The following is a 27515-nucleotide window of genomic DNA, read 5'->3' as shown; positions in this document are numbered from 1 at the left end:
ATTCCCATCCGTCCTGAACTCTTTTATCTTTTAGTACTTCTGACCATGGAATCGCCCTCAATACTTCTCTAAGTTTACTGAAATTCCCTCTCCTAAAGTCTAGAATGTGTGTTTGACTATGCCTGGCTTCTCCTTTCCATTGTATAACAAACTCCAGGAGAACATGGTCACTTCCACCTAATGATCCCACCACTTGCACCCCATTAACCAAGTCATCCTTGTTGGTTAGGATCAGATCTAAAATAGCTGACCCCCTTGTTGCCACTTCCACCTTTTGGACAATGAAATTGTCTTCCAGGCAAGTGAGGAATTTGCTAGACCTTGAGGATTTTGCTGAGTTTGACTTCCAGCAAATATCAGGATAGTTGAAGTCGCTCATCACTACTACATCTCTCCTTTCTGAGTGTGTGGTCATCTGTTCTAGAAAGGTATCATCCAATTCCTCAGTCTGACTTGGGGGTCTGTAGTAGACTCCCACAATAATATCCTTGTTGTTTCCCTCCCCTTTAATTTTTATCCACATGCTCTCCACCTGGCTGCCAGTATTGATGTCCTGGATCTCTTCACTGGTGTAAATATCTCTGACATATAGTGCTATTCCTCCTCCTTTCCTGTTTGGCCTATTTCTCTTTAAAAGGTTATACCCCTCTATTTCAACATTCCAATTATAAGACTCATCCCACCAGGTTTCGGTGATGCCTATTATATCATATTTGCTTTGTTGATCGATACTGGTACTGTGAAGTTGGTAACACAAATGACCCTCTCATATATTCTATATGCACTTAAGAATGGATTGCTAATAACACAACTGGATCAAAGGATCCAGGGTCCACAGTGGCTGAGGGCTTCTCACTGCTGCTGGCAACACATGGATACACAAGCTACCTGTGTTGTAATGCTGTAAAGAAACAATCTTAGAAGAGGGGATGCTCACACATCTGCCTCCTGAAGATTTTGTAGCATGGCCCTGTTTTCCAGTTGCAGTGTGAGTGAAGAGGCAAATGGGGCCACCAGGCCAGCTAGTCACAGGCTTCCTGGAACACTCAAACCAAACCTTCCACTAGCTTATGAAGAACCAATTGTGGCCCCAGGGAGGACTCCTCTTGGTCTGGCAACACTGCAAAGTCTGATCTGCCACAGTTTGAATAGAGCCTAAGAATGGGACGGATCCCCCTCTTCCAAACTATTCCAGGACCTCAACCATCTCAACCCAGTCCTGTATGCAGTTGTTTGTCCTCCTCTTTTGGAAGTCACACAAGGGCATCCGTTAAGCCAAAAAAAGCCACATAGTGATCATCTCACATTTTTTTCTATTACTGTATTCTTTTTAAGAAGCTGAACAACATTAACTACTTCCTATGCATTATTTTCAGGAATTTAAATACAGGTAATATTAATGGAAGAGGCAGGGATGGAGCAGATGTGGTCATTCAGATGTTTTGCTGCAATTTCCATGAACATTCACTACAAGCTATGCAGTTAACAACACCTGCAGATCAGTGTCCCTCTGTCCTGCTCTAATGAAAGTCAATGTCTTATAATTCAATAGCCAGACTTCACCTTAGCTTCTGGAAAATCATGGGAGATAAAAATTATTTTAGACTGATGTTGTGTTTTATTGACACACACTCACTAAAATGCTCAAAAGTAGACAGTTTACTATATAAAACTCCCTAAAATACACTACTTCAAAACATCCAAAATTATATTCAAAGCATATGGCAAAGTTCAGCTTTTCAATAAAAACAGTACAATCCAGATTTACAGTATATTTGCACAGTAACAACTGTGTACCACCTAATTTTACAAAATAATCAGAGAAAAGTACTGTTTATACAGCATCATATAAGTGACAACCAAAACAGCAATAAAAATATTTCTCAGAGGAATTACCAGGGTATATTTATTTTTCACCGAGTGGTGTTTCCTTCCTTTCTTGCCATACCAGAAACGAATCATTTCCTCCAGAAAAAAGCAGTTAAATCAATTTTAGCTTTACATGAGGATTTCCCCACCACATTCTCTCTACCTGCTTCCAATCCTAAACACAGCAGAACCTTGCTAAGAGATGGAGTAACTTGCTAGTTGTAGACTTGACTGACAGGATAAACAGCTAATCACTGAAATGTATGTCCTCATTGGGGTGTGTCTTGTTCAGTGAATGAACAACAGAAAGGTTTCTATATTCAAGGGAGGTTGCAGTGCACTAAAGTGTTTTAAAAAGCAAGATTGCTTAAAGAGACAGAACACTCCTTGGTTAAAATCTAATGAGAAATATGAGTAAACAAAAATAGTTTTCTGTTTCTCCCAAGAAGGTCTTAACTTTTGTTAGATTACTAATCCATAATTAAACATATCCAGTGAGACTTGGGTTGTTGTGGGTTTGGGGTTTGTTTTTTTTTTTGTAATTAACAAATGCTAATACACTACAATACCACTTGCAATGCAGCATGATGATGATCATGATGATGATGATGTAATTTACCCAGAAGAAGTCTCATACATTGCTGTTTAGCTTTACCTTCACTTTGGCAGGAAAGCTCAGAATTATATAAGCTTTCTTAGTCCAGAAGCCTGAAAGGCACCTGAATAACTGAGAAAAATATAAAAAAGAAAAAGGAGTTCTACTAAGCAGGAGAAATGTGGACTCAGTATCATGTGACAAAAAACATTGTTTTAAAGATAGAAAATAGAGACCTTTTCAAAAGAGAAAAAATTCTTGGGCACCTGAGACTAAAAGTAAAATATTCTGTAGATATTTTTGCACATTAGCAGGCAAGACATTGTAACAAATATGCCTTCTATCACACAGACAGCTTGCATACTGGTTATTCTTTTTTTGCCCACATTAAAAACTTGCTGGTTATCTTATGCTTCGCAAAGCCAAGAAAATTGAAAGCTAAGGCTGATGCCTTAACATTATCAGTAATGATGTTATGCAATGCTAAATTATCAAGAATTCACTTTGAGATTTTTTATAATTGGAAGCAGCATCAAATATACAGTAATTAGGAAACACAAGTCATTTGCAGCAACTTAAAAGCAGCAATACCTCATCACCTGCTGTTTAACCCATCTTGCCAGTTACTGATGTAAGCAACAAACAAGCATGGATCATCTCATTGAAAGATTGTCCTAGCAATAAAGGACCTCATAAGGTATAGAGCAAGACGCTTCATGAGATAACAGATGACCTGAACAACATGAAGTTGTCCCAAGCACTCTGTCTTCCTCATTTGAATTTGAACCTGAAAGTCTAAGAAAAATATCAGAGAGCACGGAAGACAAGTTGCAGGCAAGCACAATTTGTAATACTGCACACCATCACTGTTGATCATTTTTTAAAGGACCAACCTGAGCTTCCACTGTCCTAAGCTCTGTGGACCTTAAGCCAATGTAACATAGCTTTATCTCTGGTCTAAAGCTGGTAGATTTTTCGATTTTTCAATTTACCTGGTTTCTGAATATGAAATTTATTCTATACTATTCTGTATGAAGCAAAACTCCAATTTTAACCCTCTCCCACAAGATAATAAACTGAAGAATATTTTAAGCCTTTACTGGTGGAACCTTTCCACCAACTATGGGGCAAAACAGACCGCCCCAAAGAGGCAGCTTCAAGCCGACTGTTTTGTCTCAAGAGCAATACTATGGACTTTGGGTGTAGTAAGGCCTCTGGCTCTCGGGAACACAGCCAGAACAAAAGACTTGTCCACAAATTTCTTAAGTTTCCAAAAACTTTACTGGTTATAAACACAAAACATGAAACTGATCTCCTTTTTCTCAATAATCCTTCCTAAATACCTTGCTCTCTCTTCTTGGTGGGTTTTATCTTTCTTCTTCTGAGGACTTCTCTTTCTTCTTTGTGGACTTATCTCTGTCAAAGGAAAATACTCTCTCCAGGTCTGACTTGGCTGAAATCTTACTACACAACTGAAACTTAGCTAAAGGGAGACAGACCCTGGGATTTCCCACAATCCTTGTCTTTCTTAAAGCTGTAGATCTCTATTTCCCCTTCTAAACTGATACATAGAAAGCCTAATATAATCTCAACTAAATATGTGTCTCAAGAGCATCAAAGATGCTCTGGAGGCATGACACCAACCCTTCTGAAGACAGATGGAGTTGTGGCAACCACACACTGCAGCCTCAATCTGTCTTCAACCTGGCCAAAAATAGAGTGGCAAAGAGACACTCCTTTTCGGCCGCCAAAAAATTCTCTGGAAGAGGTGGAGCCCAAAGACTGTGTATATGCCAGCTAGTATTTGCTACTGCATCTGCTGCTGCCCTACCCCATATTATTGATATGTACTTCATCATCCATGTTTTGCTATCTGCACTTAGTCCTGGAACCAAACACCCATGGATACCCAGGGCCCATTGTAACTTTGACTATTAGGTGCAAAAAGAGTGTTCTGTAACATGTAGTGAAAAATTCATGTTGATAAATGGCAACTAAATGATAATATTCCTCCAAATCTTCGTTTACTTGTTAGTGCTAACTTCTGTGACTGCATGTCTTTGGATAGCTAGTAACAAAAGAGGACACATTTAAAAGTATTGTTTAATGGCTGTGAACACTTGTCAGAAATATAGAGAGACACAGTGAATTCATGTCATTCTGAGAGTCTAAAAGTATGGGATAGGTGCCACATTTAAACAAAATGTCTTTGTCAGATTATAAATAAAAGGCACACATCACTGTCTCACTGTTTAAAGTCAGTATTTACAAAATCAAAGTTGTTTTTACAAACAAACATACAAACCTGAAAACCTTGAAGTTTTTTTTATATGTTTAATAAGTTTCATATTATTATAATACGAAACCCAGGTAGATATGTGAATAGGTATCAGACATTATATATTATAATTTGAAGCCCAGATAGATATGTGAAAGTGTCTTTATATACTTTGATCCAAAACATACTGTAGAAATAATTTAGTTGCAGACTGTTTTAAATGCCCTGGCTCAATGCTAGGGAATCCTGGGAACTGTAATTTTGTGAGACATTGAGCCTTCTTTGTCAGTACCACAATAAACTACAATTCCCAGAATTCTCTAGCACTGAGCCAGGGCAATTAAAGAGGTCTTGAACTGGATTATGTCTGCAGTGTATTTTGGACCTCTGTTGCAAAAACTAATTCAGGATTAGAAATACAGTACTAATTTTTAAAAATTGTAAGACCTCTTAAAAGAATTTAACATTCCATTGAATCAAAGTAATGTAGCAGCAATTTAAAAAAGTCACTTTTGGCAAAGTTCTGATAAGGACAAAACTTGATCCTCTAAAATATAGGGAAGATATTTTTAAATACAAGCTGAAACACCAGGGTGGTGATGATATTGACAAAGATGAGGATGCTTCAAACAGTAAGTATTCAAGAGCGATGGAAATGAAATTATAGCTTTAGCATATATACATTATATGAGTATTTATTAGCACAGCATGTTAATAAGCCTTTGTTTTTAAAAAAAACTTTTAAGTAGCACACCAAGGAAAAGCAGAGATACACCAAGCTGACAATTATGACAACTCATTTTTAAAGTTTATACAAAGCTTGCCTGCTTTTGAAATGTCAACAAAGTCCCTAAAGATATAAATAAGGCACAAAAGGACATACACAACACAAGTTACTATGCTCATTCAAAAATTCTAGCTTTTAGAAAGATCTTTCACACTTCACTTTGTTTTTCCAATCTTAGCAGATCCAAACTTGTCAAAATATATTTTGACCTTGGTTCTGTTTAACATTGCAAACTTTGCCTGTTATGTCTGAGTAGTCTAATTTTCATAGCGCTGAGAAACGTGAAGAGGCTTATTTAGAAAATAAAACAAGACAACCAGACGCATACTTAAAGACAAATGTGTTGGCAGCTAACACATAGCTAGATGGTTGCAACCAATCAATATTGTTCCACTGATTTACTTACTAATACAAAATATTCTCAAATGTGATTTAAAAGGAAGCTTACCACATTAAGAATAATGGTTCAAAGAGTTTTTACCAACTGATGTTAACCCAAATATTGGAAAGTATCCAAATGCTAATGTTGTTAGTAAGCTTCACTGTTTGCATAAATACATTCTATTGTTTTTTTTCTAAGCAGCTTATTAAAGGATCTCATCACAGAGGGCATGTTTTAAATGAAAGCTACTGCAAATTCCTGGTAAATGATGGAGTTAACAAAGTTAGTACCATCAGAGAATGGTCTTTGGAATTGGAAAATTCGCCCTACAAAGCTGTAATGTGGACACACAAGAGTTGTTCAATGTTTGAAAAAGAGGAAGTCTTTGATTCTGGTGGCACAGTGGTTAAATGCCACTATTGCAGCCACTTACTCACAAACCATAAAGTTGCGAGTTTAATCCCATCCAGGGGCTCAGGGTCAACTCAGCCTGGCATCCTTCTGAGATCGCTAAAATGAGTACCCAGCTTGATGGGGGCAATTAGTTTACAGTCGTAAACCGCTTTGAAACTGTTCAGTGCGATATGAAGCTGTATATAAATGAAGCTCCTATTGCTATTTCTATAACTGATAATTCATAGTAACTGTCATAATTTCCCTTATATTATACAAATGGCAGATCACAGTAATCTGCACGGGAAAGGATGCTTCAATCAAATTTGTAACTGCAGCAGTGTTATTTGTCCTTACCCCCATGTACCATTCTTTTCTTTGGTTTAAGAATTTACAATATGAAATCCAGGTAAACTTGTTTATACTTTAGTCTGAGCAGTGTCATTTTTTAAAATTGTACACCTGATCAGCATGCACATAAAAATTAGTATTTGGCTACAGAATTACTGTCCCACACACTGCAGTAGACACTGTAGCTCAATGAAAAAAAAAACCTACTAGGACATGTTTGTGCATTTTTATTTGGATGAGCTTTTTCTACGGAAAATAGGCATGGAGATTGCAGACTGACACAGTCAAAATAGAAAGTGATTACAAAACTTAAAAAAGAAAGAATTCTAATGCAATGCATTAACTGTTGGTTTGTATCACTGAAAATGAATTTGGCCGTCACACTGAAAGGGCTTCCCCACCTTTGAATCATTCAACACAGGATATAACAATGCTATTTTGGATCAAAGAGAGGATTTCAGATCGTATTCTTTCATATGCCTAAACCACTGTGTCCTTGAATTTTTAATGATGATCACTGCAGTCCACACCACAGATTATAAACTGAGGTTTTGACCTTTACAGGCAAAATAAAGGAAACTGGTATTTTGCAGCAATCTTCCCTCTCATGAATGATTTAATGCCCACACCCCAAGAGTACATAAATATATACCTGCAATATGGTAAGTATTTTTTAAAAAAGAATTAAAGTCTGAAAATGTGAATTAAGAATGCTATGCTGTTTGTTTTTACAATCTTACATTATGCCACAAATCCTACATTATAATAATCTATTTCCACAGACATACCAAATTAATAGCGTTTCATATTTTTTGTATCAACTTCAAAGGATTTTTAATTTTGAAAAATACAGCAGATTCTGATGCAAATCCAACCATACACACACAGTTACATTCCAAATCAAGATGACTAACTGGTACATCTATGACACACATTCATCTTAGTACAATCACTGAAATATGAAACAACTTGTACATACAAGTCTTCACAAACATAACTCAAACGTATAAACCACAAAATATTATCCAGTATACAAGAAAATATGCTTAGGACACAAACACACAATTAATTTGTTAAGATTTATGCAGCATCATAAATTCCTTGCATGACATCAGAAACATAGCTCAGGGGACATTTATTGCGGTTTGCAACCTTTGCCTCTACCTGCCAAGGCTTTCTCTTTCCTCCTTCCCCACAAGAACCCTCTCATGAAAAGGACTGCTACTGAAACAGCTGAGACTGGGTGGTAGTGAGGAAGGAAAAGGCAAGCATTTGGAGAACAGAAAAACATATTTTATTTGGGAACTAGTTTTGTGCCAGGGGAGAGTAAGAAAAAAGGCTACTCATGAGCTGTGCTTTTCAGCATTCTTGGCCACTGCTATTTTGTTTGCCAACATTTTCTGGCCACCACCTCAGCCAACTCCTTTTGCGGCGGCACAGAAGCCAAGTTCTTGTGTACCTGCCTGTTCCATGAAGGCTTTATCAGTTTATATGCTGCAGCAAAATATGTAAATAAATTACTGTAACATTTTCTGACCATGGGCAACTGAAAATGCAGAAAGCGAACCCATGGATAAATGGGTCTTATTGTATTTTCCTGTTGTATATTTCTTATATTGATACACAATAAGCAAAGTGTAACAGCACAAACTGCATGTATATATCTCGTTTGTACAATAGTAAAGGCCCAGCACTTTCTTTGATCAATAAATGCACAGAACAGAAGCCTGACAAAAGAGGAAAAGACAAAGGGCAGAGGGAATGACTGAGGCAGAAATAGCTGCATGGGGAGCTCTAAGGTCTTCCTTAATTAACATGTAGGGCCTGTACACATGGGCCAAAAGACATGTATTCTCTGTGACCTCCAGATGTCCTGTACACATGATCTAGACCACTATCGCCATGCTAGGATGGGCCGTCCAGATTCCAATCTAATGGCTTTGGACTGATTCTGACCCAAAGGGACCTTTTTGTAGGGTGAAAGGCCAAATGGTTGCCACCAAATTTCTTGAAAGCTCCGCAGCAACAGCTAGCCCACCACATAGCCCCACACTCCCCTTACCTGCCGCTGTCATTGCACACAGTCCTCCACACAGCCTGTGATGCTGGAGAAGGGCACCTGGCCACATAGGTATAGCTGGGTACTCCATTTATGCACTTATGTGCCATGATGAGACCCTTCAAGGAAGACACGATGGTGATGGCAAGTAAGGGACAAGGGGGGGCAGCAGCTCTATGGAGGGTAGTGAGCACATGTATAAACACTTGCCTGTTACCCTGTAGGTCCAGGGATCAACCCAGGTTGGAACCAGGGGCAGGATACCACAGGCTTGGCCCATGGTAGCATCCCCATATGTTCAGGTACATGGTTACTGCACAAGAGAATCTGCTGTAGAAAGTTAGCAAATCACATGCTTAGTGCAATGATGAAGAACATATGGTTGTCTGTGCTGGCTAGGGCTGAAAAATAAACCTACAATTTCTGAATAGCTAAAATTTCTCTACTGTTTGTTTACTGCTTCAACTATTGATTTCAAGATTAAAGTGGGGTTTCCTGTTAAAAGTAATACAGATGGCATGTTACAAACGCATATATGTAATAGCAGTCTGGCCCAGAACAGACCCTAAAAATGCAGGGAATGTTAAATGATGTCTATACTGGAGGAAGAGAGTAGAGTTGACAAAAATTAAGTAACTGAAATAATTAAGAAGTATACAAATACATGGTGCAATAATTTAAATTTATTTCTCCATCATCCTGCTTTTGGACCATTTCATGGACCATTTCTCCATAGTCCTGCTAAAGCGTTACAAACAGAAATCGTGTCTTCTAAAGTAATTGAAAATGTTTATGATCACTTACCTCCCACTCCTTAGCTGTTGCTTCATTAACTGAATCTTCACCAGCTTCAGATTCTATTTGTTTGACTACAATAAATCCAGGTTCTCTACTTGTTTCTCCAGTATCTTCTGCATAGATTTCTGGACTCCACTGAACAAAAAAGGAATATAGATGTTCAGTCCTTTAAGAGGAAGAAAGGAAAATTAATTAGTGACCTTTCAAATTTGTGAAGATCTAATTAAAATATATTTCAGGCCTACACATTTACACAGACATTTATTCATTCTTCTGTGGCTATAAAGAAATGAAAAATACACAGTACAGTTTTAAACACAATTCCTGATTGTCCAAATAGAATTCAATCACACAAAAGAGGGATTATTAATACTGCTTTAAAAAACCTATCCTGTTCCCCATCTTTTTCTTATTCATCCCTAAATAAGACCAATGATGTTAAGCACTACTTTATAACTACTTAGAGCCTAATTAGGCAAGATATAATAGAAAGAAGTCTCACAACATCAAGGATCTAAGGAATGCTAACAATTTTTCTCTCCTCATTGACAAACAGTGTGTTGATCCACTGAGATACTCTACTGAGAAAAAAAACTAATGAGTTTTTCACATTTTGATGCTTTTGGGGGTGTGTGTTTGTACTAAGCTTGTCATTTTTGCAACTACGACACATATAAAGTTGTGTTTCTTTTAGCAAAAATATTTTATTTGAAAAAAAAAAAAACATTTTTTGTGCCAACAAATATTTTTCAAAAAGAAAAGACCATAGACACAGAAAAACTCTTGTTATCTCTCCCAATTAAAGGGCAGGAGAGACTTGAAATTATTGATTCTCCCATGCTTATTCATGCTTGAACGGAATAAGCAATAGATTTGCATGCTTCCTGGAGTATGTGTATGTATCTTCAAGTCACCTGTTTACGATGGTGATCCTATAAATAAATATAAAGCCCATATTTGCCTATTTCAACAATGCATTGTTAATTTCCTTCTCACGTATTGTAGTTCTTAATGCTCTGTGAATCCTGTGTCCCTATAGAAAGTACTATTCAACTTATTGTATGATAAGAAAAGCCCTGTTTAACAATACTTCTAAAACTGTATACCAACTCCTGGTCGCTGTGTCTCAAAAAGGCACTGGGTCTTGTAAGACATGAAGAGAAGCAGAAGAAAGCAAATTTAAAAAAGCCTAAAACAGCTCTATGAGGAAAGTGCACCATTTCAGCTAATGGAGCTCGCCCCTCTGTGAATAATCGAGACCGTGGACTTCAAACCTATGAAAACAGAGGGGCGACTGTATAACAATGCATGGTGTAGAGGAATCAGAGAGAGGGTTTTTTTTACCATCTCTAGTACCAAAACTCTAAGTCATCCAAGGAAGCTGAATGATGGGATACTGAGGAGTTGTATGAAGCACCCTTTTACAATGTAAAATTAAGCTATGGAACTTAGTAGAGCAATATCTATTGATGCCCATCAGTTTGAAACATTTTTAAAAGTGTAAGATAAAGTCATGGCCAGTGAAGTTATCCGTGATTATGTAGTACTTCCAGTATCAGAGACAACATGCAGTATGCCTTTGAATACCAGTTGCTGGTAAACATGCACTGGAGGATCACATTTTGTTACTGGACTGCCAATGGACTTCTCACATGCATCTGACTGGCTACTTTGGGGGGAAAACCCTACTATGCTAGATGTGATTTGGTCTGATTTATCATAGGTTGGCTTATATTCTTGTGGATCATACCCAAGGTCTACCTAATGACTGAAACAGATAGGCTATGAAGGCAAATGTTGCTATCCAGCTACTGATAATTCAGAGATATGATACTGTCAGAGCTGGTTTAGACAAAAAAAAAATCATTATAGCCATTTTGACTATCAGACATTGATATAATTATCTTCCAAGTATTTATAAATCTCCTTTTTAAACCCATCTAAGTTGGGAGCCACCAACACATCTTCAGAAGCAAATTCCACAGCTTTACTATGCCATATACAAATGAGCATTGCCTGTCTCAACTATCTTACTAACAAATTTAATCAGATGAAACTATTCCACATACTATTGCTGAGGGGAGCAGTTCCCCTCTCAACCCACTTTCTCTAAGCTATTAATTATTCTATGAATCTCTATTACAGTATGTCTTCTTTTATGAGCTTTTTTCCCCCCCAAAATTAAGTAAAACCACTTAAAACAGGGTAAATTTCTTTTTGGAAGAAAAACCTTGCTTCAATTGTCCAATACGTTTACGTTTAACAGGTTCTGCCAACTCTACAATACATTTTTATATAGTATGTAGTATGGCCTCAGCCTAGAATTGTTGCAAACATTATGAGCTTGTCATTTTCTTTTGAGACACTGCCCATTCGCACCCAAGTCGTGTAGGTTACATCCATTTTGTATCACCATCAAGACAATAGCTCACATCATGCAATCCTCAAAACAAACAAACAAGAACACAATAATTATCTCATCCTGGAGGTAGTTTAACTCCTGAGTTATACACAGGAGTACAAAAATATGTTAAACCAATACATCAGAAAGGGAATGTGCTCTCCACTGCCAGTGTGACAATATCAAAACTGGTAATTCTGAAGAGAAAAGCTTCATCTACATGTAGATGCTCTCTGTATGAACCAGAAACCCAGGCTTCTGGCTAAAGTGGAACCTTCTGAGCATAGAAAATGTTCTCCTGTTCATTACTCCTATTTTTTCACACCATCAAAGTGAAGATGGGGGGCAAGGCCAGCACACTTCCTTTTCCTGTATTCCTTTAACCCCCTTTGTATGCTGAAAGCAAAATTCACCAGGGTTCTGGCTCACATGGAGACCCTTAAATAGATTAGTGCAATTAATGTCTTGCAGCAATGTCATTAACTTCTCAGCATGCTAAAAGAAATAAAAAGCAGTTTAAAAGTAGAAAAAAACACTCCTTTATTTACAAAGAAAATGGGCCATCTTACCTCTCCTGTGGCACAGCAAACCAGTATTCATGTTTCTTATCTCTCTGTGCATACTGTTGCATTGATGCACTTGCCTGTGATACAAATGTTTTTCGCATTGGCTTGCCAACTCTGAGACACAAAAACTTGTGTAGCCGATGTCTCCTCTTCTCTTTCATTAGAGAACCTTTCATTAATTAAATATGATATTAAATGCCAGACTTTGCTTACAAGTTTGATTAACAAGATAACAGGTACCGAAGTATTAATTCTCCCTTATTTGACAGGACATTTAACAATGACATTGATATAATACTCTTGCATGTACACAGGAAAAAGTTCTGTATCATGTGATACTTAAAAGTAGTCTACATTCAGTCATCTCTTCTGCACTTTATCAGTTCCACTTTTTATTCAGCTCAGCGAAAAGGAATACATTGGGGTTTCTCTTTTTATCCTAGCAGCAATCCTAAACTTAAACTTAGACAGGACTTGGTATCTCTGACCTCTGCAGCTAGAAAGTGATTTAAACTTGGATTTTCTTGATTGCTACTTCATTTTTTTAAAGCTTAACTCATTAAATAGTATGATTCAGATTCATTAAGAGTCACAAACACTTACTACAGTGTGCCCACGTCATACATGGATGCACTATATGCGGCTTTCAACATATGCTGAAAGCCACGCGGGAGCATGTGGGGCGGCATGTCCCATTAAGATTAATGGGGCGCGCACCTGTGGCACACACACACCGCTGTCACATGCATGAGCCCCGTTACTTTCAATGGGGCTCAAGCATACATGTTGGGTTTTTTACATGGGGGTGGAGTGGGTGTCCAGAATGGATTACCCGTGTAAAAAAAAAGGGCGCATTGTATTGCATTACTGATTTCAGTGGGACTTCCAAGTAAAATGCATAGGATTGCAATACAGTGCACCTGCATCATACGCGGACGCACTATACGTGCCTTTCAGCATACGCTGAAAGCCGCACAGGGTGCAAGGGGTGGCACGTTCCATTTAGATAAATGGGGCGTGTGCATGTGGTGCGCGCATGTCGCGCTGCATGCACAAGCCCCATTGCTTTCAATGGGGCTCGAGCATACACTTTTTACGCGGGGGGGGGGGGTGTCCAGAACGGATTCCCGTGTAAAAAAAGCGTGCATTGTACATGGCTACATAAACCTGCATGAACAAAAGCAGGTTCTGAATAATAAAAGCACCTTTTGGTTTCTCAGATAATACCCTATAGGTCAAATCAAGCTCCAAGTTGAGAAATATTAAATCTTGTTTGGAGGCAACCATGTAAATCAGCATTTATAAAATGGTTTCTACTTTTTTGTTTTTAAAAAATCACGTATTTTGAATCAACCTAGAAATGGCACACCTTTAAAATTTGCAGTCAACTGAGTCAAGCAAATTTTTCTACTGTAAACCAAGGCCAAATGAATTACCTAATGGTGCTGGAACAGACCATCAAAGCCAAATCCATAGGCCAGGGGTCGGCAACCTACGGCCCGCGGGCCGGATCCAGCCCGCCGAGGCCTTTCTACCAGCCCCCGGGCAGTCCTGCCGCCGATTGCCGCCGTTTCCGCGCCGCTCCAGGCGCCATTTTATTTTTCAAAATGGCGGCCGAAGTCTCGCATGACCGGTCACGCGAGACTTCGCCGCCATTTTGAAAAACAAAATGGCGGTGGAGGAAGAAGAGGAGGGCCGCGCGGCCTGGGGTGGAGGAGGCAAAGGATGAAGACCGGCGCCGCCCTCCCCGCCTCCCCACGGGGCTCCGCACGGCCCTCCCCGCATCCCCACAGGGCTCCGCACAGCCCCGCGCTGCCCACCTCCTCCTCTGTCTCCTCCGTCCTGCCCCCAGGCCGCGTGGCGCATGGAGGAGGGGGAGGAGAAGAAAGAAGAGGAGAAGGAGGAAGAGGAGGGAGGAAGAGCAGGAGGAGGCAGCAGCAGGAGGAAGAGGAGATGGGGGCAGCAGGAGGAGGAAGAGGAGGGAGGAAGAGCAGGAGGAGACAGCAGAAGGAGGAAGAAGAGGAGATGGGGGTATCAGGAGGAGGAAGAGGAGGGAGGAAGAGCAGGAGGAGGCAGCAGAAAGAGGAAGAAGAGGAAGAGGAGATGGGGGCAGCAGGAGGAGGCAGCAGCAGGAGGAAGAGGAGGAAGAGGAGATGGGGGCAGCAGGAGGAGGAAGAGGAGGGAGGAAGAGCAGGAGGAGGCAGCAGAAGGAGGAAGAAGAGGAAGAGGAGATGGAGGCAGCAGAAGGAGGAAGAGGAGAGAGGAAGAGCAGGAGGAGGAAGAGGAGATGGGGGCAGCAGGAGGAGGAAGAGGAGAAGGTGGTGAGTGGCCAGAGGCCACATGGTTTTTTTTGTTTTATTTTGCATTCTTTTTAATTGCTAACAAGTCTCCCTGCTTTGACAATGATAGTGTGATGATGATGATGATGATGATATTGATGATGACAATGATGATATAAGCCAGCTTGAGAGGCATGGAGGCACTGTTTCTGAAGCCAAGAGAGTGTCACCTTCCAAAGTGTGTTTTGTGTGCTTTTAATGCTAACAAGTCTCCCTTGCTTTGACAATGATAGTGTGGTGGTGATGATGATGAGTCAGCTTGAGAAGCATGCAACTACTGTTTCAGAAGCTGAGAGAGTGTCACCTTGCAAAGTGTGTTTTGTGTGCTTTTAACAAGTCTCCCTTGCTTTGACAATGATAGTGTGGTGATGATGATGATGATAATGATATGAGTCAGCTTGAGAGGCATGCAGGCACTGTTTCTGAAGCCAAGAGAGTGTGACTTTCCAAAGTGCCTTTTCTGTGTGTTTTTGGTTCTTTAATGGTGATATTGATATCAGAAAGCCTCTGAGGCAAGGCCAATGTAAATTGCTGTGATTTTTACAAACCCATGCGCAGTGAAGAAAAACCAAAGTCCCTTGACCAAGTACACACTTCTGAGAAGTACACTTGGTCCAAGAACAGTGAAACCACCTTGACATGTTCAATATGCATAGCCATGTTAAACCATGCTAAGTGTTAAACCCAAGGGGTTTGGTTATGGAATAAGCCTCTGAAATATGCAAGAGTCCATGTTAAGTAAAGCCATGTGAAATGCACAACTGTGCTGTTGTGTGTGTTTTGGAATGCAGGTTGGGGGTGTTTGTCCAGAAAGGGACCGAGGAGGAGAGGGCGGGCACACGCCTCCTCCTCCTTGCAGGGCTTCAGTGGAGGCTCCACCCCCGGAGGGTGGCTCCGCCCCGGAGGGTGGAGGCTCCGCCCCCAGCATGCAGCCCCGCCCTGGAGGGTGGAAGCTCCACCCCCCGGCTTCGGCCCCCCGACTTGTCTGAGGGACACCAACCCGGCCCCCAGCTCCAAAAGGTTGCCTACCCCTGCCATAGGCACTAAAGAGATCAAGCTGGCTACATCCAACATAAGTCAAAGCCAATGACATGGATGGTGACAGAGACCATGATGAGCAGCTGATATTTAACAAATGTATCCCTCCCGCATTGCTGTTGTTCTGCTATCAAGTGAAGATTTCTCTTTCCTACAGGTGTTCCATCATTTAGATCATTTTATTTACCAGTAACTAGTTTTCTGTTTTAGAACTGTACTGCTTTTAATCTATGCTTTTAAGTCTATGTTAAGTGGTTAAATGCCTGTACTGCAGCCACTCACTTAAAACCATAAGGTTGCGAGTTCAATACCAGCAAAAGGGCTCAAGCTCAACTCAGGCTTGCATCCTTCGAAGGTCACTAAAATGAATACCCAGATTGTTGGGGGCAATTAGCTTACAGTTGTAAACCACTTAGACACTGCTAGTTCAGTATGAAGCGATATATCAATGAAGTTGTTTGTTGTTTGTTTTATATGGTTTTAATTCTATAAACAGTTTAATAATTTTTTAATCTTAACTTTATTTCTGTTTTTAGATATGTATGATATTAATTGTACCTTTTTTTTACTAAGTCCCATTTGGGGAAAAAGCCAGACTATAAATAAAGCAATTGACTGAATGAATGATATCAGAAGAATTAAAGACTGAGAGCAAGGAACGAAACTGAGCAGTTCCATTTTTATAGCTCTGTTGAGTAAAGACAAAGCAACACTGTGCTTCCTTCCAAGGCAAAGGGGGCACTGACAATGTCTATCTGTTGTGGAGATGTCCTTGAGACAAGAGGAGGCCTTCTTGAAGAGAGGTTTAGGGTCGCTTGGGAACATTTCAAAGGAAAACAGAGGGGGGAAAACAGGCAAGTCTGTGCTATGTCAAAAAAGGGTTTTAAAACATTTTCAAAGTAGCAATTGACAAGTCTATTTCAAACTCTAATTACTTCGCTTGACAATGATGATGCAGTGGCTGAAAGTATGTCTGGGTATTCTGCATCTATTTTTTTTTAATGGACACACAATGACTATTCATCATTAACAAAAATAAGGAATGTTATGGAAAGAGAAAACTTTGATATGAATGACTGAAACTAAATCAGGAAAATCTTCCAACCAGGTAAATCTACCAAGAGCTGCATATTAAGTGGTGGACAAATATGGATGGAACTAAAATGGAGAGACATGAGCATTTTAAGGAGGGTGGGGTTTTCACTAAAGGATACTCCGTTTGAGAAGGTTCTGAAAGTTGAGAACAAGTGTGAACTAAACAAAGAAATGAAAGAGAAGTAGGAATTTCAATTCCTTTAGACCAAGATGTTCCGAAGAGGGTAGGACTACATATCCCATAGCTGTTCCTGTCACAAGCTCCTTAAAAGACATCCAGCACTGGGCTCTAATTTGAAAATTTCTACTGTCCACTGTGGAAGAAAGAAGAACACTGCAGATAGACCCAAACTTTCCAATCAATATAATGCTGTGGACAGCTGGGTAAAGAAACCCATGCCCTGCATCCCTAGAAGTTTGGCAAATATACAGTGATGCTGAAAGTTTGTGTAAAGTATTCAAACAGACTGTATTTCTAGCTCTAGAAAAGCTACATGGAACTTGTCTGAAGAGGTTGGGAACCAAAAATAACATTGCCTTAGCCCCACTGCCTACACTTTGGACACTCAGCTCCAATCATCCTTAATGGGCAAATGTTATGAAATCTATTTCAATCAAACACAAAATCCAGATAACCATAGTTTACTTAAGTCACAGATAACATAGAGAATTTTGCTCAGGAGTGGGAAAAGTCTTCAGGAGCCCAAGTGAACCCCTCCCTCTTGCCAAAATTTGTTGAAATATTTCATGTTGTTTTTCATATTACTGAAAAAGCCCCCTCTACAATCCAAAAGCCATAGACAGTGATTTAATCATAGGGTACATGACCCAGTTAAGGTTGAAGGAGACTTTTCCTAAACTAGAAATGACTTCCTGGCCATGAAAAAAAAAATCTCCTTGGCCTAACACAACCTGGGAACCTCCATAATGTAACAAAACTGCCTCTCATTGCACTCAGAGGGCACAAGAGATTTTTTCACAGCAAAATCAACAAATAGATTAAAAAACTACAGAAAAAAAACAGGGCATAACAGGAGGTGTACTCTCTGAACCTGTAGTTGTTCACTCTTGTCTTTGCTGGTCAGTTCCATCACACTCGTAAGATGTCCTTCTCACTTAGTAATGCTCTAGATAATATTATTCAGAGAATCGAGAAATATGGAAGCCAGCCTGACTGTTAATCATAACTAAATTTCAGAAGAACCCCATGTCTAGGTTCCAGTCAAGCAACAGTGCTCCTGAATGCAAGGTTATAGCATTATTTTATCACATCATATATCCACTTGCACCAGACAAGATTTACTCCCAAAAGGTAAATGGAGTAATGGAGAAGAAATGGAGAAGAAACTGAATGCTATTCATCAGAGTGCAACCTAGAATACAACAGTCTCTCTTCTGTCTCTAGATTTATTGAAGTTTTTTGATAGAACAGAATGGCCATCGGACTTTTGCCAGTCCAAGAAATCCTCAAAGCTCATAGTTAAGCCTTTATAATTAGAGACTGTTCAATTAGAAATCCTGGCCAACAATTTTAGGCCCTTCAGTCACTGCTTTATTCACAATGTTCAACTTTATAGTTTTCTTTATAGACTTATGTACATAGAGTGATGGAGAAAATGAGGTGCCCCTTTTAAAAACATGCTTTTTTGTGTGTCTCTTGCAAAGCAGGAACCCTGAATTAATCTGACTAACATTTTAATGCAGTAATTTGTTTCTATAACAGTAATTTGCATTTAGTAATACTGAACAGTCTCCTATGTTATCAGAAAGTAGTATGTATCACAGTGTGACACAAATAAAATGCTAGTTATTCTTGCAATCCTGTTACTTGGCCAGTTTTCTAACAAAACTTTCTATTTCTCCCACTCGTCTATTTTCATAGATTCCTTCTTCTTGCCTGAACTGAAATTCATACAAATATTGTTCATTTTTTTCCTCACTGGACCTTACAGCTGTATCTCATATAATCTATTTTTTTCTTTCATCTGTAGTTTTGTTAAAACCAACACTCATTTCATCTCACCTTCTTTTCTTCCATAATATACTTTAAAATAGATTCAAATAAGAGATCTAGATAGTGCCTAATATTATACTTCCCACTTCTACTTATTGCTAATTCTTTATAAAACAATGACAAATATGTCTAATAGTTGATTAGAGTATCTGTTGTTTTCCCTCCTAGTGGAGTATGATATTTAAAATGCAGGATCACCTGTTGGGAATACATCATAAACACAGTATCTTAAGTTTATTAAAACTAAAAGTAAAGCAGGGGAAAGATACTTTACATTCTGCTAACATTAAGGTCTTACCTTCTATTGTTCCATCTGCTGTTGCCACTTTGTGTTTCATTTCTTTATGTGCATCCTGATGCATGTTATCCCTTTGTTGTTTGGTTTGTTGCATAGTATGGCTCTTCCAAAGTTTACGCAGTGTCTCGATATCTGTCTCAGAATCTCGAGTTGGCTCTTTCACAATTTTCCCTTTATGTGCAATCTCTCCTTTAGAGTCATTTTCTTCAGTATGCAAACACTCTTCACCTTCAGGTACATTTTCCATCACAGATTCCTGATCTGTGCTAGGTTTTATGTCTGTATTAGATTGTGCTTGAGTATCAGCAGCTCCTCCTACTGCGTCATGTACTTCTTCCAGTATTGTCTGTTCTACTTCTGTACTCACAATATCACTAAGAGACATGCTGCCATCATTCAATGGCTGTTCTACCCTAGTACTTACATCACCAAGGACATTAGCTGAGTCTGTAATAACTGTAACATGTTCCGTGCCAGGCTGGTTCACTGTCTGAACAGAATCCAATGAGGCTCCAGAAGATTTATCTTGTCGAAGCTCATCAGAAGAAACAAGCTCCTCCCGTATTGGAGAGAGTTCTGATTCAGTAAATACATCTTCTGAAAGAGACTCCTCTGTGCTCCTTGGAGCAGTGCTGGCACTATCATTCCCTGTATCCCGCATCCTTGAGTCCATTTCATCAGTATTGCTTCTTGTAAATTTTTTGAAGTGGCAGATATCTTTTACAGATAACTGATCTACATCACTACAATGAAGAAGAAGGAAAAGCACTATGTTACCACATGACAAATCAGAATACACATGAACATTTTCCACTAGGTTAGAGAACCATGGTTTAAATGATTCTGTACTTTCAGGCAAAGTGTCATGGATTGTACATTTTATGGATGAGGAAGCTGGAAAACCACAGACCTATGTATACTATAACAATAAAGTAGTTATACTATAGCCTGTGTATGTGTGTGTGTATATACCACAGAACAAACATTAAACTAAAATAGCATACCAAAATGCTAAGATAAGGGAGTAGGTATTACATTATGTCAATATGATATATACAGAAATCTATTTAAACCTGTTTTACAAATATTTTATATTTTCATGTATGCAAACCGGAGTTTTTTAAGATACACAATAGAATTTAAACACATAAAGTTCAGAAAACCATTTTTAAAAACCCATTCAGAAATACAATTCAATTCATCCCTTAGTACTTCAAAGAGCAGTATCCAAATCTAAAAAGGTATCACAGATCCTACTCAATATACTATGGCTTTACTAATTCTAAAAGCTGCTTTTGCTGTTTTCAGCTGCCCACAATTAACTAAAAAGTATTTTGTGAATGTGCATATATATTTTAGTCTACCAAGGTTCAATAACCTTTCTGACATGATGAGATGTTAGGTTCTAGCAAACCTTTCTTCAAAGCCTGGACTTTTAGAAGAAACATGAACCTTATACTAACCTAAGCCCCAGAGTTCTGTGGAAGCCTGGGATTTTGTTTTTCTTTCTTTCCTGGGCAACAGCTTGGAAATGTAAGAAGCTCGAAGCTAGAATTAGGAATGGTAGCATGTGTACTTGCTGAGTGGCCAAAACATATTTCTCCTGCACTGAAAGCACTGAGCAGAAAGACAAGGAAAGCATTGATTTTTGCAAGGGCAGGGTTGCTTTCCCAAGATCCAACCTTACAGTACAGGGATTTTTTTTTTTGCTCTTTACTTCAGACACCTGAACCAAGCACGTAGTACTTTGGCTGAACAGGTGTCACTACAGCAATGTGCTTGTGATCTATATGCTTAGCTCAATATTACTCCTAGGCTTAGGTATTCCAATGCAATGAGAAAAACTGTAACTTATCAGTGATTCCATTCTATATATTTGTGCCAGGAAATAAATTTGCATTTCTTCTAAATCCACTCACAGAAATTAAAACATTTTATAAATGTAGACTGAATTATCATACTGATCCAGTTTCAAGTGCTTATTCAGAAATGTTATGTGCTATAACTTGGATTCTTAGAACAGGACCACATGACCTAATAATCCTAAATGAGATCGGATAAAGAATTGGTATTCCCACATTGAATTCCACATTCTGTGGGAAATAGAATTATGTTTATTTCCACACTAAAAAAAAGTCAGAGCCAGAGCAAATAATCTAATAAAGGTCATCCTTAAACAAATTAATGTTCAATGTTCTGTAAAAACACAACAAAACACAACTTAACCCAATATGGTACAGCAAGTTTGGTTAATGGAAGTAGTTTCAAACAGTTAAAAGTATCATTGCCCTAAATCATGTATCACTTTATATAAATTAAAGTAAGAATTTGGTTAAGGGATAAATAAAAGTGAAAAACATACAAGGAATAGGGCAGCTAGAATTATCTTTCATGCTTTCCTAAATTATAATACAGTGTATTAAACACAAGGCCAAAAAAGTCATTTCTCAAAGTGACAACTGTCCTCTAAAATAATGCACAGTGCATTACTTTAGTTTGTGCATGTGTGTACATGCATATGCATACATGCAGGATCTTTTCTGGTATATTTCAAACAGGAAATAAACTTTTAGCAATTTCTGGCTCTGTAAACAAAAAGTCAGAATCCTACAGATTGTGGGAGAGATTAAGCTCCTGATTAAAAAAAATGTCCACAAAACTTGTTCTCACGAAGATGATATCAATAAATAAATATTAGTAGTATATTTTGGCTAAACAGGAACAGTTTGGACAGAAGACTTATAACTTACATATTTTGTTAGGACTACTGACAATATGTAACTACTGATAATTTACGGAAGATGTGTTTAGAATAACCTGGCAGTAATTACTTGTGATTTAAACTCTTCCTAAACTAAACTGGCTTCATCCTGAAGAAAAAGGGTGAGGGTAAACAAACAAATCTCAAACCACTGTATTCTGTAACAATAGTAAAAAACAAATGAACAACCCGTTAACTTGAAGCAAGAAAAAAACATCTGTCTGTCCATTTAAGTCTTATTTAGAAATATCAAAATTAAATAGAATGCTATTTATCAGAAGGTAAACAGCAACTCAGTATCAAAACACAGATTTTAAAAAATTATTAATGATGCAAAAATCAAATATAAAGAAAAAGCAATTGTGTTTGCTTCTTGTCCCTTTGGTCTAACATAAAAAGCAACTTGTGCAAGAACAACAGTAACTATTTGCTATGCAATTTACTGATCTTTTTCTTTCTTGCCTCCCTCTCTCTATCACATGTGTATACATACATTCTCTCTCTTACCACCCCCACACACTCACACATAGATCTATCTTACATGGGTAATGAATCCTTTATTTTGCCGTCTACAATATCTTTATACATAGCAGCTGACATCACTTCTTCCATTGGACACATAATGCCATAGTCTTCACAGCCATTCTCTTGAACCAATGGATCCGTTTTATGTGGATCAAACATTATATTATTTGGAGTCACTAGCAGCACACCGTTGACTGTTCCCTAAGATAAGAAGAAGAGTAATCAAACTTCCCTCCCTAAAATCAACCAACCCATTTCAAAACATTTCTTAAGAACAACAGTGACATTTTATTGTTTAATGAATACTAAATGTTATATGGGCGCTACCTAGTCAATTCAACAGCTAATAAACCTAAGAAAGGCTGCACAGCAATTCCCATGAAATATCACATTTCTGGGGAAATTTTCCCTATAATAAATGGATCCTTTATTTATTTATTTAACTATCAACTGCTTGAGGGATAAGCAAATACACCTTGCATTTCATTAATTCTGATACCCTTTGAGACACTGAACATGCTTACCTAGCAATAAAAGGTTCCTCAAACCAGACAAAAGCATTTTTTTTAAAAAAAAAATCAAGTTGTAATAATATAGGAAGAAGACTGATCTACAACATCAATAATGGTGAACATTTTAAAAATATTTATTTCACATGGACCAGACCTGACTTTTCACATCAGAAACATGTTCCCAGGCTAAACTTTGTTATACCCATTTAATATTATGTTCCACTTTCAGTGGAGGCTTCTCTGCTCTTGCTTGAGACAAAGATGAAATTGGCAATAGTTGAGAAGAAGTCCATTTCTCTTAATGGGGACAGAAATCTTAGAAAATCCCCCCCCCCCTAAAATCACTTCCGCTCCAATAGTCAGCAGCATGTGTGACCAAGGGAAACCAAATCATCCAAGGTGGGTTGCCTGCACACACATCTTATATACTTCTGAGTACTAGTTTCTTTATATTGTATACTGCACCCATCCAACAGTGGGCATGCCAGCCCTGGATTTGAGCATCTGCAGATTGGGAAGCCCAACTGCGTTGAATGTCCATGCGTGCATGCCATCCCGATAGAGTGGCGCATCACTATTGAAAACAGCAGGACTTGAGGCCCCACATTTTTTCACATCTGCACAGGCGTGTGTGTGTTGCAGAACATAACCCCTGTGCATAAGGGGCCACTGCCCTTGTAAAAGGGAAACTACACATACAAAAAGGAAAAAAAAACTAGAGCCTAGTAAAATAATGAACAGAGAGAATACACTAAATCCATCTCACATTAGGAAGAACTTCCTGACAGTAAGACATGTTCAACAATGAACCACATTCTTTTGGAGTGTGGTGGAGTCTCCTTCTTTGGAGGTTTTTACCAGTGACCATCATCTCACATACAAACTCTTGTTGAATCTTTCAAATCCAAAACTACATTTATTTTACCAGTACATAATATTACTATCTTGACAAATAGAAATACAAACTTTGCTAGTTTTAAGGTTATCTTCATTTGCACTTCATTTGCATTAAATCAGTTAATTAGCATTTTTTTCTGTTTTAATAAACTGAAGTTCCTTTAATAGTGGAGACATAATGTTATTTTGTAGAAGAGGTAGAGCCTTCTGTACCTTGTTGTTTGTTATGTATTTGCAATTAATTTTGAGAAATTTCTCTGTGAAAGCTTCCTCCTCCTCTGAAGTGGAGGAAACCACTCTTGTAGGCCGAACACATGTGTAAGCTGGTGTGGCTGTTGCTTCTTTGCAATGTACCCCATCTGAATCCTACAGAAATGAAAAGAAGATTGGTACAATAAAAATAAGTACTGTCTGGTTGCTGTGGAAATATTATCTAGTCCAGCCTTGGGGTCCCCAGCAGACATATCACAAAGTGAGAAAAAATGTTAAATGTTAAAAACTGAACAATTTTTTAAAAGCACAAAATTACTAAATTACAGCCAATGATTAGTTTGTCTTATTTGTAATTTCAGCATCAATCTGACTTATCAAAATGTCAAGCAGCATATGGAAAACTTCTCAAACATCTTTTAAAAACAAACCTTTTCATTAGTATGTATTTTTAGACAGTTTCACCTATAAGTGAGACTTTAACATTAGGAAATGAATTCAGGTTGTAACCCAGAATGTCTCTCTGCTTGAACCAGAGATCTAAATCTCTAATTGACAGCAAACTGTATTATTTGGCAAAACTATCAAAATTGCATTCAGAAATGACAGACATTTTGGTTTTGCATAGTAAAAAACTCTGAAGCTAAAGGTTGACACAGTGGGAACGTGGAGCAATTTGGTCTTGTACAATCTCTCTCTATAAAAAGCTGTACAGTGGTACCCCGGGATACGAAAGCACCGCCTTACGAAATTCCCGGGTTACGAAAAAAAATAATTTAAAAAAACTGTTCCGCGTTACGAAAGTTTTTTCGGGTTACGAAAAAACTTTTGGTGCTTTTTGGCGCTATTTCGCACCAAAAAGCGGCTTTCGCTATTAGTGCCTATGGCAATTCGGCTTGCGAAAGTCTTCCGGGTTACGAAAAGGGCAGCGGAACGAATTAATTTCGTAACCCGGGGGACCACTGTATATACTTCTACACTTTTTTTTTAAATATACCAATATAAAATATTCTCATGGCATTAAAACAATGCCTCTCTCCGAAGTCAAACACTGAACCTTCAAAGAATTTGAGTAAGTCCTTTTCTGAAACAGTTTTCTTTCACAAGACACTATGGTACTAAGTAAATTAGTGGGATCTACAAAGTGCCTTTTAGACATCCTTTAGGAATGCTGAGCATAATTTAATTTTCTTTATTCCATCAGACTACATCTACTTACACTTACAGCTGGCTTCTCTACCTCTGCTTCTGAAGATGTAGGTGACAAAGGACTTATAGGACTAAGTGAAGGAGAACTCTCCACACTGGAAATATATTCTGGATCAGGAACATATAAAATCTATTTAAAAAAAAAATGTCTGATTAGGACATCATCAATTACCAAGATTCAAACATGAGTAAGCAAAATGGAAACACAATGCTTGTAAAGGGTTGGTAACAAAGCTTTGCCCATATATGTTTTATAAACAGAATTACAAAAACTTCATATACCATGGCTGAGACCATCCTGAATAGTTTTGTTTTTTAGAATGTAAGCCAATGGACATGCCTTTCTCATACCAGTAATTTCTTCTTTTAATGCAATTATTCTATTTCACCTAATACTTGCAGTGCTCTATAAGCATGAAGTATTTTCACTCGTGGCTAACGGATTGAGCAGGGGTTATTTCATTAAATAGTCTAAGGCCTGTTACAGACAGCCAAAATAAAGCTGCTTCGAGTCACAGTGGAGGTATGGTGTTTCAATGATGCATGCATCAAGAGTCCAGAAGTCGCACCAAAGCCACACTCCAGCCCTAAGGACTGGAAGGTGGCTTTGGTGCAGCTTCTGGACTCTTAGGATGCATGCATCATTGAAACACCATACCTCCACTGTGACTAGAAGCAGCTTTATTTTGGCCTGTCTGTAACAGGCCTAAGAGAAGAATGTCAGGAAATTTAAGGTGAATAAGCATCTCCTGCTTGATCCATCACATTTCGCTGAGTGTATCAGCTGACCATGTTAACATATTCCTAAGTAATTTGGATCCATCATATCCTTATTTTTTTCTTCCTCTATATTACCTCTTCAGTTGGTCTCAGTATTTCATATCAGAGCACATCTTGTACAAAAGACATAAGCCTTTCCCCTTCTTTTAACATAGTAAAAGACTCTTTTGAAAATCAAGCCTCAGTGTTTATATCCCTTCCTTTTAGTTTCTTGTGGTTCTTGGACAATAGCTTATTTTAAACACACTTCAATTGCTTTTAATGGTCCAAAACACACTACAGAAATAATCAAGTTTGAGACCGCTTTAACTGTGCTGGTCCAATGCTAGGGAATCCTGGGGATTACAGTTTTTTGTGGCATCAGAGCTTTTTGGCAGAAAAGGCTAAATGTCTCCAAAAACTACAGTACTCAGAATTCCCTAGCATCGAGGCAAATCAGTTAAAGCAGTCTCAAACTGGATTATTTCTGCAATTTATTTTTGACCAAGATTTTTGCATGATACTCAACAAAGATAGTATAAAGCCTACATAGAATCAAATTCTGTTAATTAGACTAAGAACAGAATGGAAATTCAAGGTAGATGTATCATTTCAATAAATCCGCATAGCACAAACCTCCCTGAATTAAACAGCCTGGACTCATCTCTACAATTATCATCTCAAGTAGATGCGATGGCCAGGAGTGCTTGGTACCAGCTTCGGATGATACGCCAACTGCGCCCCTGTCTGGATCGAAAGGACCTCGAAATTGTAGTACATGTACTGGTAACCTCTCGTTTGGATTTCTGTAATGCGCTCTACATGGGGCTACCTTTGTACCAGGTTCGGAAGCTTCAGTTAGTTCAGAACGCCACAGCCAGAATGGTCACGGGTACCCGTAGATTGGACCATATAACATCTATATTAAAATCTCTCCACTGGCTGCCTATTAGCTTCCGGGTGCAATACAAAGTGTTGGTCGTTACCTTTAAAGCCCTACATGGCTTGGGCCCGAGTTACTTGAGGGAGCGCCTCTCCCTACATAATCCCCCCCGCACCCTCAGAACATCTGGGACATATTTACTTGAATACCCCAGGGTAAAATTAGTAAAAACTTATCAGAGAGCCTACACGGCGACAGCTCCTGCTCATTGGAATGCTCTCCCTGAAAAGATCCGGCTATGTTCCACGCTGGAAGCCTTCAAGAAGGCTTTGAAAACGCATCTTTTTCAAACAGCATACCCCCCTGATTCTCTTTAGAGATAGAATACCCTAATTAAGATCCAGATACCCAACCACAACCGATTGTTTTTAAATGGACTTGTATTTGTTAGGAGACTTTTATTGTACTGTGTAATACTGCCGATGTAATTGATGTT

At 38.5% G+C, this 27515-nt stretch overlaps 1 protein-coding gene across 11 annotated transcripts in view; it reads right to left on the bottom strand.

Moving 5' to 3' along the window:
* Positions 1–27515, bottom strand: part of LOC149317568 (oxidation resistance protein 1-like) — a 340865-nt gene that overhangs the window by 32432 nt on the left and 280918 nt on the right. For 5 of the 11 annotated variants that reach the window (XM_089517823.1, XM_089517827.1, XM_089517824.1 and 2 more), the window contains 6 exons: positions 25388–25507; positions 24172–24324; positions 22566–22750; positions 19264–20006; positions 12483–12648; positions 9519–9678 (listed from right to left, as the gene is read on the bottom strand). In XM_089517823.1, coding sequence (XP_089373949.1) covers positions 9519–9678; positions 12483–12648; positions 19264–20006; positions 22566–22750; positions 24172–24324; positions 25388–25507 — 1527 coding nt within the window. Of the gene's footprint in view, positions 1–1896; positions 2068–9518; positions 9679–12482; positions 12649–19263; positions 20007–22565; positions 22751–24171; positions 24325–25387; positions 25508–27515 lie in introns of those variants that run through there. The other 6 variants (XM_089517825.1, XM_089517828.1, XM_089517833.1 and 3 more) reach the window with 2 other exon arrangements.

The sequence above is a fragment of the Sceloporus occidentalis genome, unplaced genomic scaffold (assembly GCF_023333645.1).
Source record: "Sceloporus occidentalis isolate IW3139 unplaced genomic scaffold, rSceOcc1.0.p SCAF_3, whole genome shotgun sequence".
Classification (NCBI taxonomy): Eukaryota; Metazoa; Chordata; class Lepidosauria; order Squamata; family Phrynosomatidae; genus Sceloporus; species Sceloporus occidentalis.
The sequence above is the reverse complement of the archived record's forward strand: the minus strand, read 5'-3'. Positions and strand labels throughout refer to the sequence as shown.